At 42.1% G+C, this 19,562-nt stretch overlaps 1 protein-coding gene across 1 annotated transcript; it reads right to left on the reverse strand.

Moving 5' to 3' along the window:
* Positions 1-4,805: 4,805 nt before the first annotated feature.
* nek3 (NIMA related kinase 3) lies at positions 4,806-18,928 on the reverse strand (the record flags this gene model as incomplete). The annotated part of the gene is given in 18 exon segments (XM_083694682.1): positions 4,806-5,089; positions 5,221-5,335; positions 7,601-7,741; positions 14,769-14,922; positions 15,053-15,181; positions 15,496-15,696; positions 15,941-15,995; positions 16,261-16,316; positions 16,320-16,347; positions 16,469-16,536; positions 16,883-16,966; positions 17,101-17,106; positions 17,108-17,190; positions 17,278-17,298; positions 17,301-17,352; positions 17,356-17,370; positions 17,454-17,545; positions 18,919-18,928. Coding segments are annotated over 18 exon segments (1,377 nt in total). The 3' UTR covers positions 4,806-5,022.
* Positions 18,929-19,562: the final 634 nt, after the last annotated feature.

The raw sequence follows: 19,562 nt of genomic DNA on the forward strand, positions 1-19,562 counted from the left end.
GGTCCATCCATGCTCCTGCTCATAAAATCACCTAGGACCTCAGCCACCCCAGCCATGGTCTGTTCTCTCTGCTACCATCTGGCAGATTGTACTGGTGCATCCGGTCTAAGACAGACAGGTACCGATGTTTCTGTCCCAAGATGGCTACAATTAAAACATTGACATATGAATGAGAGTAAAATGCATAGAACCATCATCAAGTTTTTTTAACATATGCCATGTGAACTAGCTACTGTATGCTTTTTCCAGCTGGAAAGCAACTGCATACAGATAACGCTACGTATACTCTATGCAGTTGCTTTCCAGCTGGAAGGCTTCTGCAAAACATCCATTTGTGTTCACAGAATAACCCCTCAAAATGAAATAAAATTGAAACTCATCTACTGTTGGGAAATCAGCACAGCCTAACATGTTTTTTTGTTTTTTTTGCATTTACAAGCGGAATGTTGGTGCCAAAATGATGTAAACAAATATAAACAAAACCACAGACATAATGTGATCCGCAAAGTTCTAACTGTTGAAATTATTGTATATCTATACAATACAATGCTTTTAATTTATAACTTTGGAAAGATGTTTGTCACTGCTTTCATTTTTATTCACACATTGTGAAAATGTGGGAGCATTTACTCACACATCTTTTTATATATTTACAAAGTCTGTTGAACATTTGTGAAACACACCACTGATAAAAAGCTGTGATTCACAAACACAGTGAAATTACTTGGTAGCATCACCATGATACAGCAGCATACTCTATGTACATGTTAGAGGATTGCCGCTTTAAAGTGTTCAATTGTTTTTAAACACTCATGTCTCAAATGTTCTTTATTAATCCATACTTGCAGAGTGTCACTTCAGTCATCATTAATTCCACCTATAGTCAACCACCTTCTCTGAACCTTACCACTACTCTACATCAAACAATGTTTAAAAAATGAACTTTAATTCTCCTTGGATCTACTGGATTATCCACCATTTGGATAAGGGGATATGGTTTTAGGGTTAACAAATATGACATACTGCTTTAACACTTACAATAACTATAATACAATTCAATACAATACATACAGAATACAATTTCCCCTCTGTGTGTGTTTATTTTGACACTTTTTGGAATTCAAACATGCACAAACAGAGTCCGAAACCATAGTAATGTTGGCATCCACTGGGTCAGTCTGAGGTTTCCATTTCCAGGTAAGAGCTCATATGAAATTAGATGAGACATTAACAGTAAGAGCAGAGGACGATGGAGGTGGGAAGGCGGTGTTGTGGCAGTAGAAATAGATCTAAGGTCAGACCGAGGTCAAGGGACTATAAAGAGACATAAACATAAGCTCACCCTCTACTTAATTCTCTATAGCTCTCTCTCCAGAACTAAATTGTATTGCAACTTCATGAGGAGGAAAAAACAAACAGCAGGACCAGGACAATTGGAACAAGAGACATGAAAGACATGCTTGCTAGCTGAAAAAGAGAGAGGCAGAGAGAGCTGTTTCATTTCATTTGATTCTGGACACCAAAGTTGGGGTAATTGTTATTACCATGATTATTTGTTGGTAAGCTGTATGTGAGTAACAAACAAAATGTAAGCTTTAGTTACTGTATTAGAGAGGAGAGGAGAGCTAGGCCTTTGAAATTGGCTCAAAGGAAGGAAAGCAAAGGAACAGGTCCACATTAAGAGGGACCCGATGCACACACATACAGTATCTGCCTGAAGGTGGATGGGCTAGTCAAAAGCCCACAGGGGTCGAGTCACAAACAATGGCAACTGCAAAAGCCCCAAAGGCCACAATGGAGCCAGCCCTGCCCCACTTCTCATAACTCAGTATCCATATTTAACTTATCTTGACCTTTCTGCTCTGAGCAGGTGATGAATTACACTCAAAACAAGCCCTGCTTGGTCATACCATTCTTGTCCAGTCCAACAAAAAAACAATGGCAGCAGACGATGAAGGGAGACTCTAGAGGGCTGCAAATAATTATAACAATGACAGCTACCATAATTATAGTTACAAAGGGACTCCAACTGCAGCCCCTCTGTGCTTTGTTATTAAGGGGAAGGACTGTTCCTATCAAGAACAAACAGTATAGTGGTTTAGCTGAGTGAGTCACGATAGCACATTTCGTTGTTTTCCCTTTACAGTAAATATAGAATTTGAGTCCTTCAGCCCATAGTACACACTATTAGGGACGAAGTACTGTGCATAAACTACAAAGACCTACTGAAACCCTCACACACAGTGACTCATCATGATGGAGCTGATATAGAAAAAAACTCATTTGGTATGAAACTTTTTTCACAGAATAAGAGAACTGAGAATATTGGCATTTGGTGCAAAACTCCTTCCTAAGCATCAGTAGCTAGACAAGGATCACCGGGTCATCCTCCATCTGCAGAGCTCTTCCTGGGTAGAGACAAGAGATGGCCAAAAACTGGGCCATGATAACAAGCAGAGAGCTATGACAGACAGACACAGGGGGAACCTTGGGACCAATAGAGATGTTCAGTAAGATAGCAGCAGAGATAGTGTGGGGCTATATTTCAACATTGGGAAATAGGGACATGGATGGTGGGGGTGTCCACCAAACCCCCAAAAGAGACCAAGTCAATGACGTCTTGTAAAGCATTTCATAAGGATTGATACAATTTTTGCAGTACATGTACATCTTCAACCTGGGTAACTGAGAGTAGAACAAACACATGAGGGGAGATACTGAATGACGACTCAGGAAAAAGTCTAGATATGAAGAGATGAACACAAGATTGTGACCATACTTTAGAAAATATATTTTACATAGGAAATAGAAACTACAGAGAACCATAATAGAAACACCTTTTGAAGAGAAGGCAAGAGCGGAAATTCTTGGCTGTACATCAGCTCATGTGTGACTTCCACAGTTCCTGTTCAGAGACGACAACGGTCTCAACTCACACGCAAGAAAAACCACCACATGCAAACAGCCTCTCATACCTTGCAGATCGCAAGTATCTGTGCAGTGCTTCAGCATTTTAGGATGCCTCAAAAGAAAGGAAATAGAAAAAAATCACAGACAGTGAGAGTGAGAAATCATCATTTTAGCCCATGCAGCGTAGAAAAGCTGCAGTATATGAAGTTGATGAGTAGAAACATATAAACTTCCAAACATTATTACAAGTCTCAGAAAGCTCCAAATAATTACAATTTCATTTTTGATAAAAGATAGTCCAGAGATCTGACTCACACGTTTCAAAACTGGCAATCTGGCTATTATGCAATGTGTGTGCCTGTGTATTCCGGTAAAATTACATTGATTCAGGTGATTGCATCTGCTCATGTACTCTTTCATCATATCTTCTGTAATTTTACTGAGGGTTGGGTCACTGGACCATTTGAAAGTCCATTGTTGACTCTCTGTGGCCAGACTCCAAAAACAATCTGCAGTGTCAGTCCAGTCTTCAGTGTGTCTTGAAGATACTGCATAAACTGATGGCTTACATAACCTTGTTATTGAAATATACAAACATAAATTACCTTACTCGTTCCCAGAATAGGTTAACTCTTGAGGTTCCTCGGGTCTCCACCGAATTGGGGAAAATACGCTTTTAGTTATGGTGTACCTCATTCTTGCACTCGGGCAATTTAACATTTTGATTGAGGACCTCTTTGGTGAAGGATGTGATTGTTTCTCTTGATATAACATATAATGTTGTGGTTTTATATGATGTATTTATTTCTGTATTTTTTGTATTTATATTGTGGACAGGGTGTACCAGCAAAAAAGGCCTGGGTCTCTGTATAAATAAAGGAAAAATAAAATAAGGCCTAAGCAGCAGCCCCACGTTCCTCAATAACGCGGCCATGAACAGCTATCTGGGGGGAAAGAAGGTGTCCTCCCGTCACCCTGAAGGTCACGGAACGCACCAACAGGAGAACGCATTACTTGCAAGCTGACGTGTTACATTAACACTATCATAACATGCCCCTTGATCTGATTCTAGCTATTCAGAGGTCTACATCCTGTGTAAGCCACAAGGTCAAGGGTGGGGTTTGTTGCTGTTATTGTGTGGTTTTAGCCTATGCCTCCACTGCCTAGATATTGTTACAAACAAAGAAACACACAAGGACCTTTAATGTGAGGCTTGATTTTATATTTATCAAACAAATATCATACAAACTCAGTGTTAATCTATCTAGTCTACAACATGCATACAGACCATGAAACACCTTCAGTGACCATATTTTATTTGAATACTATGAGTAAAGGCCTTGGTCAAATCAGGTCCTGGTCTTTTATCACTCCTCCTTTCCTCACAGTCCACATCAGTGACTTCAACCCCACCTAGTGGTGCAACATGAACCTAAAGACAAGCCTTTGCTAAAACAGAAAGCCAGCACTACGTCCAGCATGCAATATAGCCTTGTGTATTAACTCTACATCTGGAAAAAACAACTGAGGAGCCCAGTCGTATAATTTCACATCAGATCACAGAAGAAAATACTGAGAAAATACCAACACAGGACAAAGCACCTGTTTAGTATAGCTGTGATATTGAAAAGGAAATTAACATCAAACGTCTGGGAACGTTCAGATCAGAGTCACCCCAGGGAGACCCAGCTGCTCTGGGTGTATTATTTCCTGCTTCTCGAGCAGTCCAGTCCCATGCTCCCAGTCGGCCCCCATCTGGTGCTGAGGTTACGATGGTAACGTGAACAGCACTGCGCAGATGTCCGTAGTGAATGAGAAGCAGTGCACATACAGAATTGTCCTTCTAAGTGAAAGTGATTGAGTACAATATACAAGTTAAAACAGAAATCAAACAGTAAGTCAAACTATTTTACATTTAGTTTCCTGTGGAATAGTAAATAAGACATTCATCAACAATAAGTACAATACTGGTACCACAAATGTGTTAATCATACAGTCAATACACTACTAAATGTATGAAACTCATAGCCAGGATCTCAATATGAAAACAGTATGATTGTAAGCAGTGTCATTGTGAAAATAACAATTGTATCAGTGCTCAATAAATAGGCATTAGTGTTCCAAAGACATTTGTTCAAATTCATCCATCCAGTCACATGGAGATTCTTCCTCAAAATCTCTGTGGATAGAAAAGGTGGGCAATTTAACAAGGAAAATAAAGGTAGGCCTACATTATTTCCTGCTGTGGGACAATAACATATAGAGGGCAAACTTCTTGCCAAGTTTGCCAAGGCTTTCAGGTGGACTCACGTGTCATCATCATCAGAGCGTGGTTTCAGTCTGTCCTCATCTAAAGTGACCTCCTCCTGGCCATCAGTGTCATCCTCTCTTCCCTGAGAGTGCGGACCCACATGTGACTCTTCACCTGTGGCAGGGACACCAGGACAAGGCTGTGACACATTGTTATACGTCAGACACGACTCTGTCGTCTGCACTGATTGGTCTCATATCTTGCAAGTGGTCATGGGATCAAAAGTAGCCCGGCTAAAATGTGCTGTCATCGTTACCTTGGTTACGTGTAGACTACTCGTAACTGAAACAATACATCTGTCAATTATTTTCATGTTTTTCTCCAGTGAATTTCTTAGTTACATGACCCTACAACTAGCAAAGGACTTTGGTGGTTGAAGGTGCAGCTGTTATTTTATTCAGAAAAAAATGAAAACTAGCATAAATTGTTCAATAAGCCAGCCAGCTGAAAACTCACATTTCACATGAACAGTGCATAAACATTATTCTAAAATAATCCCATAGAAAGCAATCTAGGATCTATTTTATCGCGGATGCTTTCTAATCTTCAGATTGGTTCCACATCCTACAAGACTCTGAGTGGCACCACCTGTTGTAAGACAATGGGCTGTGACAAACTATTTAATGTACTGTACTGCAGTTTGAGTAGGTCATGGTTAATCCAACTCCCAAAGCTGCATCCAACCTCAGAGGCTAATCATAGAGAAAGTCATAGAGAAACTAATCATATAATTAGACAGTGATTCACAATCACAGCAGCATTTACAACATATATGCCACAATGGCTCATCATTTTTAAATGGCAGTGGTAGACCTTGATAATGACTCATATGTAGCTCATCATGCCCAAGGCTGAGTTAAGTTACGTTCATAACACTTCTTAGAGCTTTCACTTCAGGCCAAAATCAGAGGCAAAATGAATAACAAAAATAAATACGGCATACCTGACCTAACCAGGAAACATGTGTTATACTTGTTATCATTAATGTTCTATCAAGTAACAGGTTTTCTTTACAATTATAAAATAAATATTGATCATAACTAGGGCTGTCAAATGATTAACATTTTTAATCAGATTAATCACAGCTTAAAAATTTATTAATCATGATTAATCACCATTCGATTCGGTCCGAAATATGCCATTTACTTCTGTATATTGTTGCGGGAATTGAAAGATAAATGACAGAAGGCGGATATATACATTTAACATACAATATGTATGTATGCATGTTTATTATAATAACATCCACAGTGTGGTATTAATATTGAAAAATATACACCAAACTGCTGTACAATGACAACATTGTTATTGCTATTCCTCGAAACAAAGTAGGATGGTGTTAAGAACATTCTTTTTGTAACACACTGACTTGGCCATTAGCCAAGCCATTTCTCTTATTTGAATGAAACCTTTTTCTTTTCTTTTTTACAATAACATTTCCTTGTCAAAATAGGAAAACAAAATAGGGTGGTGTCTCTTTCTGTAACACACTTTCTAGCCATTTTAGCCATTTCTCTTCAACAAAGGAAAAACTAAAAACAAAGACATTCTCTTTTTTTATCTTTTCTATCAAACCAAAAGAACATGGCCTACACATTTACATGTGGCCCTCTTCTCTACTCATCCTTTAGCCAGTTGCTGAGGCAAACCAACTTGTCCACATTTTCTGAGAGTAAAGCTGACCGCTTCTTTTGCACAATGTGACCTGCTAGTGAGAAGAGTCTTTCACATGGAACTGAGGATGCAGGAGTGGCTAGATATTTCCGAGCCAGCGGGGTCAGCTTGTCATGGGCTCCTGCATGTGATGACCACCACTGCAAGGGACAGTCCGTCATATCAATGGTGGGCTCTGCTCTGTACCTGTGTAAGGCTCTGTCAGGCTGTACCTCTTCTTCATCTGATTCTGAATCTGAGCCCAGCTGTAGAAGAAGGTTCATTTTCCTTACTTACTGGTCTGCGTTCATTCAGGGTTGTCTGACGCAGGCCAGGTGTAGCACTGGAAACCCCAACAAGTGCATGCTTAGCGTTGAGATGGTACTTTAAGCTTGAACAGCTTCGGTGAAACTGAAACTCTTTCTTGCAGTATGTACACATTACTATTTGTTTATTCATTGTTCCATCTTTGTTTTTTTTAAACTCAAACCCATCCAGAGGGCCAACCTGTTCGTCTTGCTCCATGCTGTGACTTGTTAGCATCCGCTCGCCGCTCAGCTGCACACTGGAGCGACATCGGGTGGAATTATGGGATGTATGGGTGGGGGGTTCTGCGCATGCGTTAAATGCGTCAAATATTTTAACGTGATTAATTACAAAATTTAATTACCGACGTTAACGCGTTAATTTTGACAGCCCTAATCATAACACAACATTTTGACTGACCTTCACTGTGTATTGAGTAGGTTTGGAAAGCGGTGCTAAGATGGGCTTTCTCCAGCAATCTCAGAGTCGTTCTGGGGGCTGCTTGTCCCATCGTCTCCTCTCTTTCTCTCTCCTTTGCTATAACTTCAGAGTTCATGTCCGCTAAGGAAATAGCATTGTGACTATTGTGAGTCATTTAAAGTTTCAGCAACCCTTTATTTTACAGCAAAGTACTGGGTAAAACTGTTATTACCTGATAATTGCTTATTAATTACATGTGTTGTTTCTGTTAGATTCACTGACACAACCACCACTGTGTGACATTTAGTACCAGGGATAAACAAACTGCTTAGTTTATTGAGGTACCAGAAAGTAACCGTTGTTACCACATACAGTAGTTACCACATACAGTAGTTACCACATACAGTAGTTACCTTCTTACACCTGTAAATGTGTGATATACGGTTATACTCATACAGCAATACTGTAATGACACTTAAAGGTCCACTAAAGTGAAAATCATAATTTCAAGTGTTTTGGTTTGAATGTTGGCTTCATGAGATCAAATTAGCATCACCCAGTATATCAGAGTGAGCTCCCAGCCGTACAGGACATCTACTCCAGGAAGTGTCTGAAGAAGGCCCGGAAGATCATCAAAGATCGCAACCACCCCAGTCAAGCCCTGTTCTCTTAGCTACTGTCTGGCAAATCGTACAGGAGCATCCAGTGCCTAGAGTGGACAACCATAACATACAAATACCAATATGGCAGGGAGCCCAAATCTTATCAAAACCCCAACAAAACAGAACCATCCAAACGTCAATGCAACATATTGCACCCTACCGCCAGTAGCTGGTTGTTCCCCCGTGTTCTTCTTAGAAGGACATAGGAAACTAATTCAACAATCCCACCTCGACTACGACATGTCAACATGATAAAACCCGGAGAGATTCTAATCACTACTAAAATGATATAGACACGGTAAATTGTCCATCTCTCACACATTTTCTCTCTCTCTCTCTTGTCTGAGTGTGTATTGTGCATTTTTTTCTCCTCTCCACGGGCCCTCCACCCCACCCGAGTTAAGAGATCTTAAGAAAGAAATGCCCTCCCTATGGGGTGGGGGCGAACAGTGGTGGACCTGGATGAAGGAAGTGGGATACAGCTATCAGTGTACCAGGGCAGACTACAAACATCTCCTGAAATGTTGCCTGGGAAGAGAGGAGTGGGAGGAGATACACACCATGGTCGACCGATGGGAGCGCTCGGAATTGCCAGCCACCATCAATGCTCTGAAGGACATGGTCGCCAGGCGATACCCTTTAAGGGTGGACTGGACGCTACTCAATAAATCTATAAAGATGACTGCCAATGAAGACCCCCATGCATATGCATCCCATTTGACAGCCACTTTCAGGAGGCAATCTGGACTGACCGAAACGGCTGGAGCAACTCCGCCCGGCCCTGACCAATCTGTTCCTGAACAGCTTGCCCCCCCATATCTACAAGGAAATAAAGAAATCTACTCCCACATGGGAGGGGAGCAGCGTGCTCCACCTAACCTTGTCTGCCCACTACTTCATCACAGTACTAGCGGACAAACAACGTAAGACAGCACAAGCCAGCACAAAAGTGGGGACCTGCTTCTACTGTAAGGAGACGGGACACTGGAAGGACGAGTGCCCCCACAGGCAGAGGAATGACAGGAACAGGCGGCGAGGCCAGGGGGAAAGAAGGAGAGACCACTCCGCAGGCCCTGTCACCGCGAGATTGATGATGGCTGGTATCCGCAAGAGGAGAATCGGAGACCTGTACTCCAGTGGAACCAACCCGCTGGGGGCCACATACTGGTGCGGCAGTGGGGCCCTCCACCAAACGACAACCAAGCATGACAACTCCACCTCGCGCCACTGATGTTACCATCAACCTGAAAAGTCCCCAGCCAAGACACACCTTCCCCTGAGTCCACAATAATCCCGCTGACAACACCATAGCTTGCCCAGCTCGCCATGGAGCAGACAAGCCCCTTTGTCAACATGACAGTAGGAGGGCAGGACATTCCCATGTTGGTCGACACAGGAGCTACCAAAACTTCAAACGGAGTGGACTTGCCGGATGGTTTACAAATCATTGATGAAACCCTTACTATGGCATCGCCCCATATTTCATTATACGACACACCCCACCACCATTGCCCTGGGAGATGCCTCTATGACTCTATTCCTCTATACCTACAGGATTCAAACGTGTCCTTATAGCGCAATGGATTCTCCAAGGGGCTTCTAACTCAAGCCCATGGCCTTAACCTTGTAGCTGCTGGCCGCATGTCTAGGGGCACGCATCACTGCAGCCTACATGGTACAAACTACTGTGGTGAGTGATGGGGAATGATTTGACCCTCTGGGTCCCCCATGCTAATTACTTGACACTGTACAGAACATGTCACGTCAACCCATTGGGAAACCACACTGATGCGCACCGGTATAACGATTAAGCGATGTACCACCCTTAACCCGGCTGAGTCTTCCTGTCACGACAGGAAACGATTGTGAGAAAGTGCTTTTGACCTGCACTGTCCTCCGTCCCGATCTCAAAGATAGCTGATACACAACACAGACCTTAACCTATACACTGACGGCTCTGCCACCAACACAGACCTTAACCTATACACTGACGGCTCTGCCACCAACACAGACCTTAACCTATACACTGACGGCTCTGCCACCAACACAGACGGGGTCACATGCACAGGTTACGTGGTGTGCATACTGTTTGACACTCTTGAAAGTAAACGCCTCCCAAACGGAATGTCCGCGCAACAGGCCGAGCTGATAGCTCTCACCTGCACATGTATCCTGTCACGAGAGCAATAATCCAAGATCTACACCAACAGCCGATATACGTGGGGCATTTGTCACAACTTTGGGACACTGTGGAGGGAGAGGGGGTTCCTTACCAGTTCTGGCAGTAAGGTCCAGCATCACCGACTATTGGCGGAACTTCTAGACGCCATTATGAGGTGGACACACCGAACCCAGGTGGAAGGGCCCCTTCCTGGTCCTCATCACCACCCACAGAACGTGTTCCACCTGAGTACGTGGAAAGCTACATGAGAGCAAGATTCCAGAGTACGAGTAAGATATTGCAGGCCAAAATGTGGTCCAACCCTTGCTACTCCCTTCCCTCCTCCCCCACGGCTGATGTGCTAGTAACCTCTCAGCCCAGACACCCCTCACTCAAGCCAAACCTCCCCGGCCAGGTCACCACCCCAAACCCACTTGCCTTCCCCTGACCTCCCAAGAAGGAACAGAGGCCCTTGCGGGCCGTGCCTGAGGACAATCAGGTCTCACATTTCCCGGACATGGTTCAGCTAAGGGCAGGTAAGAAAACATGGTTCAGCTAAGGGCAGGTGAAGGACTTCCTTTAATGGCAGTGACCATCAATGACTGTGACTTCTGTAAGTTGTTACACCTAAACACCACTTACTCAAACAACAAATGTAACCAAACTGTGACGCTGAGACATCTGCCTTGTACCCGAGATGCCAACAATTGCCATACCTGTTCAGTTACACCCCCTGCCACTCGGATCACTATGGTCCCGTCTCGATTGACCCACTGTATATTAGGAACAGGGCCTTCTTTTCCCCTAGGAACATCAGACTGTGGCGTAATTTTTCATAGGGGGTCTCAAAAATCCACCTTTCCAGAGACACATGGGACCAAAGACCCCACAATATGTGCTAACCCTTTGACCAGTTCCCATTTCCCGCTCTAGCCGCCCACCATTGTGCTGTACCATGTCCAACAGGTATGTATTGGGTATGTGGGAAGTCAGCCTATGAATATCTTCTGATGGGGTGGGGGGGTTTGTGGCCTAGCCTATGTAGTCCCCGCCATGAGGACAACCCGGACCCCTCCCCCCACAACTCATGCCCGTTATAGGAGGGCTGACTCGTTCCACACCCACGTGCAGACCACCTGGTCGCGACTGGTCGGCGGTCTCCTTGCCCAGTATGGTGTAATGCAGGCCCTAGACCAACCTAGGGATTTACATCTGGTTACATCTGAACATCTGGTATTTATGATTTTAGAGGAAATAATGCGGTTCTACCAATGCAGTGTGGTGCAACGACAATAACCTGGCTCTCAACACCAAGAAGACCAAAGAACTCATTGTGGACTTCAGGAAGTCTAAAGCTGGCGCACACCCCCCCATCCTCATCAACGGGACTGAGGTGGAGCGAGTCACCAGCTTCAAGTTTCTGGGTGTCCACATCTCTGAGGACCTCTCCTGGACCCTCAACACCTCCACCCTGATAAAGAAGGCTCACCAGCGTCTCTTCTTCCTGAGGAGACTAAAGAAGGTCCATCTATCTCCTCAGATCCTGGTGAACTTCTACCGCTGCACCATCGAGAGTATCCTTACCAACTGTGTCACAGTATGGTATGGCAACTGCTCGGCATCGGACCGGAAAGCACTGCAGAGGGTGGTGAAGACTGCCCAACGCATCACCGGTTCCTCACTCCCCTCCATCGAGGCTGTCCAGGGCAAACGATGCTTGCGTAAGGCACGCAGCATCGTCAAGGACATCTCTCACCCCAACCACAGACTTTTCACCCCACTCCCCTCCGGGAGGCGCTACAGGTCTCTCCGCACCCGAACCAGTAGGTTCAGAGGCAGCTTCTTCCCTGCGGCTGTCTCCCTGCTGAACTTGAACACTACATCTACCTGACAACCTACTACCCCCGCAACCCCCACCCCCCCCCCCCCCCCCCCACCCGGACAATTGCACTATTGCACTATACTCCCCTCCCCTGCTCTTACTCAATACCACTGCTCTTCTGTACATACCTGTTCATACTGTTCATACTGTTCATAATGCACATAATGCACATATCCTATATTTTCTTTAATACTACTGCACATACTGTACATACTTGTTTATACTGTTTATACGGCATTCCATATTTATATTTATTCTGCATCTACCTCATGTTACTGTTAATACATATATACTGCTAGACTGCATTACCCATACAGCTCATATGCTGCTACACTGCTCATACTGTAACTATTTATTCTGCTATAATGCTACTGCTACTCACATACTGCTATACTGCACTGCTATATTATACTGCTTATATTATACTATATCATATTGCACTACCTGTAAATACTGTTCATTGCACTTTCTGCTATTTTGCACTTCTGGTTAGACGCTAACTGCATTTCGTTGTCTCTGTACTTGTACTCTGCACAATGACAATAAAGTTGAATCTAATCTAATCTAATCTAATCTAATAATGTTGTCCCCACTCCATTCTCACCTTTTCCCCCCTCACCCCCCAAAATGTTAATATGCATTGTCTTATATTCATTTTTTATATTATATTTATATTTTTTTCGTCAGTTGCTATGTACCATTTCTCTTTGTATCCTTCCTCATATTTTATCATTTTTTATAGGTGTTTTATCATTCTTATTATTGCTGTATAATTTTTATTATGACTATTATCATTTTTGTATTATTCTAAACATTTTATTGTACACTTAGGTTTAGTATTTCCTCACATATCTTTCACATCATCCTTGTTAATGATTGTACATTGTTGATTCATTATGTTAATCTCCTATTATCTACTTAGCAATAAGCATGTATTTCTTTTTCAGTCAAATCAGATGACATTTTTTATTTCCAGTTCAAATTTTTATGCTGGTCAGGATTTTCCTCCGCCATATCCCAGGAGATTTTTGAATGGTCCAGCACATGTATATTACCTTCTTTTTTTTTTTGGCCCACAGACTGTCTGGTAACCTCCCTCTGGAAGGGCCTGTTGGGAAGGAGTGATGAAACCTAATCCTGTCACCACTCAAATAACTAGTGCCACTGAGCCCAGTAGTAGGACCCATATTGTAATGACTTGGCCACGTAGAGAGGGGCTATCAAACAATCTAAAAGTCTTAGTTGCCCATGTCCTAGGAGGAGATTGACCCATAACCCAACCTGTGTGTGTGGACTGGCCATGATTGTGCGAACAGAAAATGTATGTTTGTCTTGTGCTTCTTGTAAGATGAGCACAAAAGGACGGATTGTACCCCTCTGATTGTGCCTTGGGTCTCCTACAAACATTTCTCTGGGTCATGAGTCAGTCTCCAAACATTGGTCTTGTTTCGTCTCAGCCAAAACAACAGATGGTCTGCACCAAGGACAAATGTCGACAAAACTGCGTTCTGCTCTGAAAAAGTTAGTTATGCCTTCCGGCTGCGTCTGAGAAAGGTTTGACTCTGGAATGGATTCTGTAAATGGCTCAATATTTGACTGCACAAAATTCTTGAGCGTCTCTTCTCCTTTTTCTGGACCCGAACAATATGATCACTGGCTAGGGGAGTAATATTTGTTGGTCGCCCTATTCACCGCCCCCAGCCTCCACCCGCTCGGTCACTCTGTATTTAGCCTACCTACAGGGTTTGATAAGCCATGGGGTCCCTGCAATACTGTTATTTGTATGTTATGGTCGTTTAAACTCCAGACAGGGAGAGAGCCATCCAATTACACCGAGCTTAAATGTGTTACCATTGTCATCTCAGCTGTGCAGCCATCAGTCGACGATGCTAAATGGCATATATTATGTGTTTGGCAAGTTCTTAGGACAGTTTGCGTCATGGCATCGGAATGGTAAACAACATTCCCTATCTCCGATTCCCAATCCAGCATTTTAGGCCAATCTCGGCTTGATACTGATTCACGGTATCCGATCAGTGGATCTCTAAACCTAACATTTAAATGATTTAATGTGAAAATCAAAGTCACTGTAAGATTTAGACAGAATCGGATGTTGGTCATGAATTTTATGAGGGTCTGTGTCTTTGTCCCTTATAGTTCACAGGCCATCTGTTAGGAGATAGGAACTAATTAACATATAGGCTTTGTATACTGCTTCGACTGGTTGATAGATCAAAGGGGTAAAACACTAGAAGAGTTGGGGAAAAACTCAGCTCTTGGCTCACAGCTGGACCACTTGGCTGGACCCAGAGCATGAACTGCTCTGCTGCCGATTACACCAAGTAAAAGATTCCTTAATCACAGAAGTTGTCACTGTCCTTTTATTTTCTTACATCACTTTAGTGGGCCTTTAAGTGGTTGTTTTAGAGAGTGTACAGGTCACTGTTCAGGTGCATACTGTACCTGTGCAGGAGTCTGCTTGGCCCAAGGATGCCATGCAATCAGAGGAGAGAAGCTCAGCATTGCACATGCAGCACTGTGTCTGAGGGGCCTGCAGCCCACTGCTTACGAGGACAAGACCTACTGCTCTCACTATGGGCCTCAGATGACTGCATTCCTATGGGAAACAGGATGGATTATACTTCCACTGACATGCAAAGAACAAAATACATGATGATATAAATTATGGATTAAGGATTTTCACCCAAAGACACTTACATTTAATCCTGTTTTAAGTAATACAGAACGTTTCTCTCTCGCCCCCTACCTCCAAAAGTAGATGCTGTCATTAGGCTCTTCTTCTCTAAGAGTGAAGCAACTTTCTCTCCTTCCTCTCTCCTCCATCTGTGTGTTCTCCCCTCCGCCTCCTCCAGCATCTGCAAATAACCAAAGCAGTGTGGTGAATTAAAAATATAACACCAGTTACACAAGCCTCTGAACCAACACCAGCTTGTCAGGGGTCAAACCCCACATAGGGTCACTGCAGCTGTGGTGTTGCAAAACATGTGTAGTGGTATGTTTAAAAACTGCATTTGATAGCATGTCATGACAAATGTCAAATTGATGGATGATGAGCACAGATCAGTGCAAAAATCTTTTGGTTCTTCACCTGCATACACATGAGATGCATGGCAGTCAGTGTGACCAGCTTTACTCCATAAACCACAGGGTGCTGCTACTCCAACCTCACCTTGGAGGGTAGATGTCTGTACAGGAGTCTGGATAGCCGATGGGAGGTGAGGATGGTGTGAAGGGACGGCCGGTCCTTGGGGTTGGTCTTGAACATGTGTTTGACCAGATAGTGCAGCTCATAGGGCAGGTGATTGGGCAAGGTAGAGTAAGCCCCCCTACACACCTTCAGGATGAGGATCCTCCAGCTGAGTGCCTGGAACTGAGACATGAGACAGCCAAGCTCAAAAGAATCCCTGGAAACACAAACCCCACTGCAACAGCTGGGACAAATAAATACACAGCAGATAATTAATCTCAGCTGAAGATACTGGCCCTTCCCTCATTTTGCTACAATAGTTCACAGTATCTCTTACAGTGGAGAAAAAAGTCAGCAAATGTATTCTATACAATGTTTCAAGGACAATATTGACAAAACTTCCTTTAAACATGGATAGTGAAAGTACCGGGTGGTGCAAGGTGCAGAGCTCATAGAGGACACAGCCGAGAGACCACACATCACTGCAACACACAAGTTATTCATTCAGACCAGACATTAGTCTTACAAAAGAAAACACAAGCATCACTACATCCAAAACCACATGCCTCAGTCAGAATGGATAATGAACAAACATTAAATTCTCAATTATCTAGCTAGATCTAACTTAAATAGGTTTTCTATTGCATAATTCGTGAGCAGAGCTATTAATTACAGCTCTGAATGACTGGATACAATTATTGATCTATTCAATATTGGATGTCAATGGGATACTTCAGATGATCATACCTGTTATTGTTGTATGGTTTATTGTCCCATATCTCTGGAGGAACATAAAAAGGTGTTCAGACATATGTGTGAGCATAAGCTCTTGAGCTGCAGCAGAAAATTAAAGGACAACATTTGAATAATGATGAGCTGAAATGATAACATTATAGAAATACAAACATTTTCTCAAACATAGTTCAATTAATGGAGTCCCTCTGTGTACATGGACCTATTCAGAACACATGCCGACCCAAAGTCCCCCAGTTTGACTGTACCCTTGTCTGTCAGGAAAAGGTTATGAGAAAGGTAATGAGAGGGAAATTATGAACAACAATGTAGATGAAAAATGGCAGCCAACCATGGGACAATAAACGTAATGACTTCCTCACACAATGTGAATTTATATCAGCAAAATATGTTGCCACATTTGTTCTACATATGGAATAATGTGTAACTAAGGGCTTTACTTTTCATCGACCAGATTAAAAGAAGAACATACTGTTAATAAATGAGAATATTCAATGCTTTACACATACTGCATACATACTTGGAATATACTGTTAACAAGCATTATAGACACAACACAAATCTTCAGACAACTGGTGTGGTAACCAAAAATAGCCATTCAGCAGGTAGGGGTTACCTTTGATTTCAGATCCCTGTGTAAGACATGTTTGTCATGGATGTACTTCGTACCAGCACACATCTGGGCAAACCATTTCAGGATCTAATAAAAACATCTAAATAAATCAGTTTCAGGGGGTATACATTCATATACAGACAAACCATTAAACCTACACCGCACACTTGGCTGATGTTCAAGTTAATTGCAAAAAAGTAATTGATTGAAAGTCATACAACATCCTCAGAGAGTGGTTTTCTGTTGGCGGACCCTCTGAAGCAGGACTCCTCCCCTGCAGAACTCCATGACAATGTACAGATACCCATCAGCTACAAGGCAAAGAGATGAGATCCATATTATTGAACATCAGCCTTAACAATCAGTTTCACATGAAGGACAATGAAATGGAGTAGGACCTTCAAATGAGTCCCTAAAGCAACAATATTTGGATGTTTCATTCTGGACAAGAGTACAGCTTCTTTTCTTGAATTCTACATTTTGGATTGAGTCTAAAAACAAGAAACATAATGAATGTAAAATGCCAAAAAGTCCTGAATGTACTGTGCGGCTATTCATTGTGGGTACAGCCTACCTTTGAGAGTTGAATCTCTTTCAATACATAGTTCACAGAATTGCTTTTAGAGCTGACCAGCAATGCCCGGCCAAAAGACCCTTCACCAATAACTTAATGAAGTGAGTACCCATCCATGCTGGCACCTGATAGACCTTGTAAAGAAAAGAATAACATATAACATATTATTCATTAGTCATTATAAAGTATGTTTGCATCTGCACAAACTCATAAATTAGTGGATTAGCAACTCCAGCCATGGATGACATGCATGCATCATAATTCATAGGACTACATACATTTTTGTAAAGTGGTCACTTGGATAGAATGTATTGTATATTGCATACAGATTACAGACATATTATGCTGATTCGCCGTATTAAAGATGAATTAATGCTGCTTTTGTAAAACAATGCTAGGGTGTTTCTTCTGTACCCTCGCGTGTATTCTTTGTCAAGAGGTTCCGTGTTATTGTATGACGTATTCATTACGTGTCCTGTCAACCTGCACAACTGTTATCTACATTTTACCTCTAGATGGCAGTAAAATTACACATTTCAACCTGAAATTCACACAGTGTCAGAATAAAGCAGAGGTTACTCTTTAGTTAAAGGGTTGGGATTGTTAATCGATAATGCCTTGAACATTTTTCATCGGGTCATATCATTTTTATGGAAATTAAGCAGCAGGGTCGTCCAAAGCATATTTTTTTCAAACACTTGAAAACTGTCAATAAATAATGAGTAACAATTTCCCACTTAGACCATATAAAGGAGCAATTCATCCCACCACTTTTTTTGGTAAACAGCTGAGGGATGGGGCTGGAGAAATGTATAACACTCTCAAATTCATAGACAGAGCTATGGATGAAAAGGACTGACTATCCATCAGATCCAAATGATAGTTTTAAAGGGATGTACCATATTATTAGCATTTTATTCTGGTTTGGCCCTGACATTGGCTGTAGGTGATTAGTCCAGACAATTTTCATTTACATATTTTACTTCCTTAATTCTGGAAATATGTCCAAAACACTTTGCAGACACTCAAAACCAACTAATGTTATGACAAAATCTCCCTCTGAAAACTTTGTCTGCATTGCATTTTTGAAAAGTTACTTTAGTACTATTGAATCCACATTAGCATTTCTGATCATTCAGATAGGGACTCAGATTTGGTAATGCAATCTGACCTTTAATCAAGATTGAATGTTTTTTTTGCATATTTAAAAACTTAAAAGTAGTGATTAGTAGAAGAGAAAAATCTGGATAATCTTGATCCCACTGGAGGATTCTGAAGGTGAAACTCATTATAACCAATAAAATAAGTTGGAGATGTTGGTAAAAACTAATATACATCTTAAAATAGTATTTCATGTAGTGTAAGTTATCTGGTGGGATGTAATTTTGTCAATGTGTTATATTCTGAGTTATGCAGATAAGTGTATAGATTTACTTACAAGTGACATGCAAGCTGTCTTCACTACCTTTCTTCATGTAGACTTCATGTCTTTTAAAATTAAATTTTGCCTCGCCCAGTAGATGGCAAGATAGAGGCCTATACAAAGCACTAAAAATCCTGATTCTGTGATCTTGATGTTGTGTTATCTGGATCAGAGTGATCCTATCCGATAATGTTTTGAAATACCGTCTCAAAATCAGACAAATCTGATCCTGGATAGCAAAAAAAGGGGGTTACAGAATCTGGATCATTCTGATCCAGATTAAAAGCTTTTAAATACTGGGCCCTGGTTATGGGGTAATGTGTCTGCAGCTGTGTTTATTCAAGGATCCCACTCTAATACCAAGCAATCTACGTCTTTATAAGAGGCTGCAACTCCTCCCATCCCCCCAGTCCTCCTCTGGCTCTGAAGAAAGTGAAAGGAAAATTAGGATGATTTGTTTATAATTGGCTGAAGGCGGTGGGGGGTTGGTATAGATGATTGAGTAGGACAGAATCATATTTGTCCCAATATCACAATTTCAGACATTAGTCCAAACACTCCCACCAACATCACTTTCAGACTTGTGATGATTGGGTGTTTTTTTTTCTTGAAATGCACCCCACACCAACCCTCAGTTGGAAGCATTTGAACATATGATGTGCAATCGTGTTCAGCAACCAACAGTA

This window comes from Argentina silus, assembly GCF_951799395.1.
Source record: "Argentina silus genome assembly, chromosome: X".
Taxonomy (NCBI): Eukaryota; Metazoa; Chordata; class Actinopteri; order Argentiniformes; family Argentinidae; genus Argentina; species Argentina silus.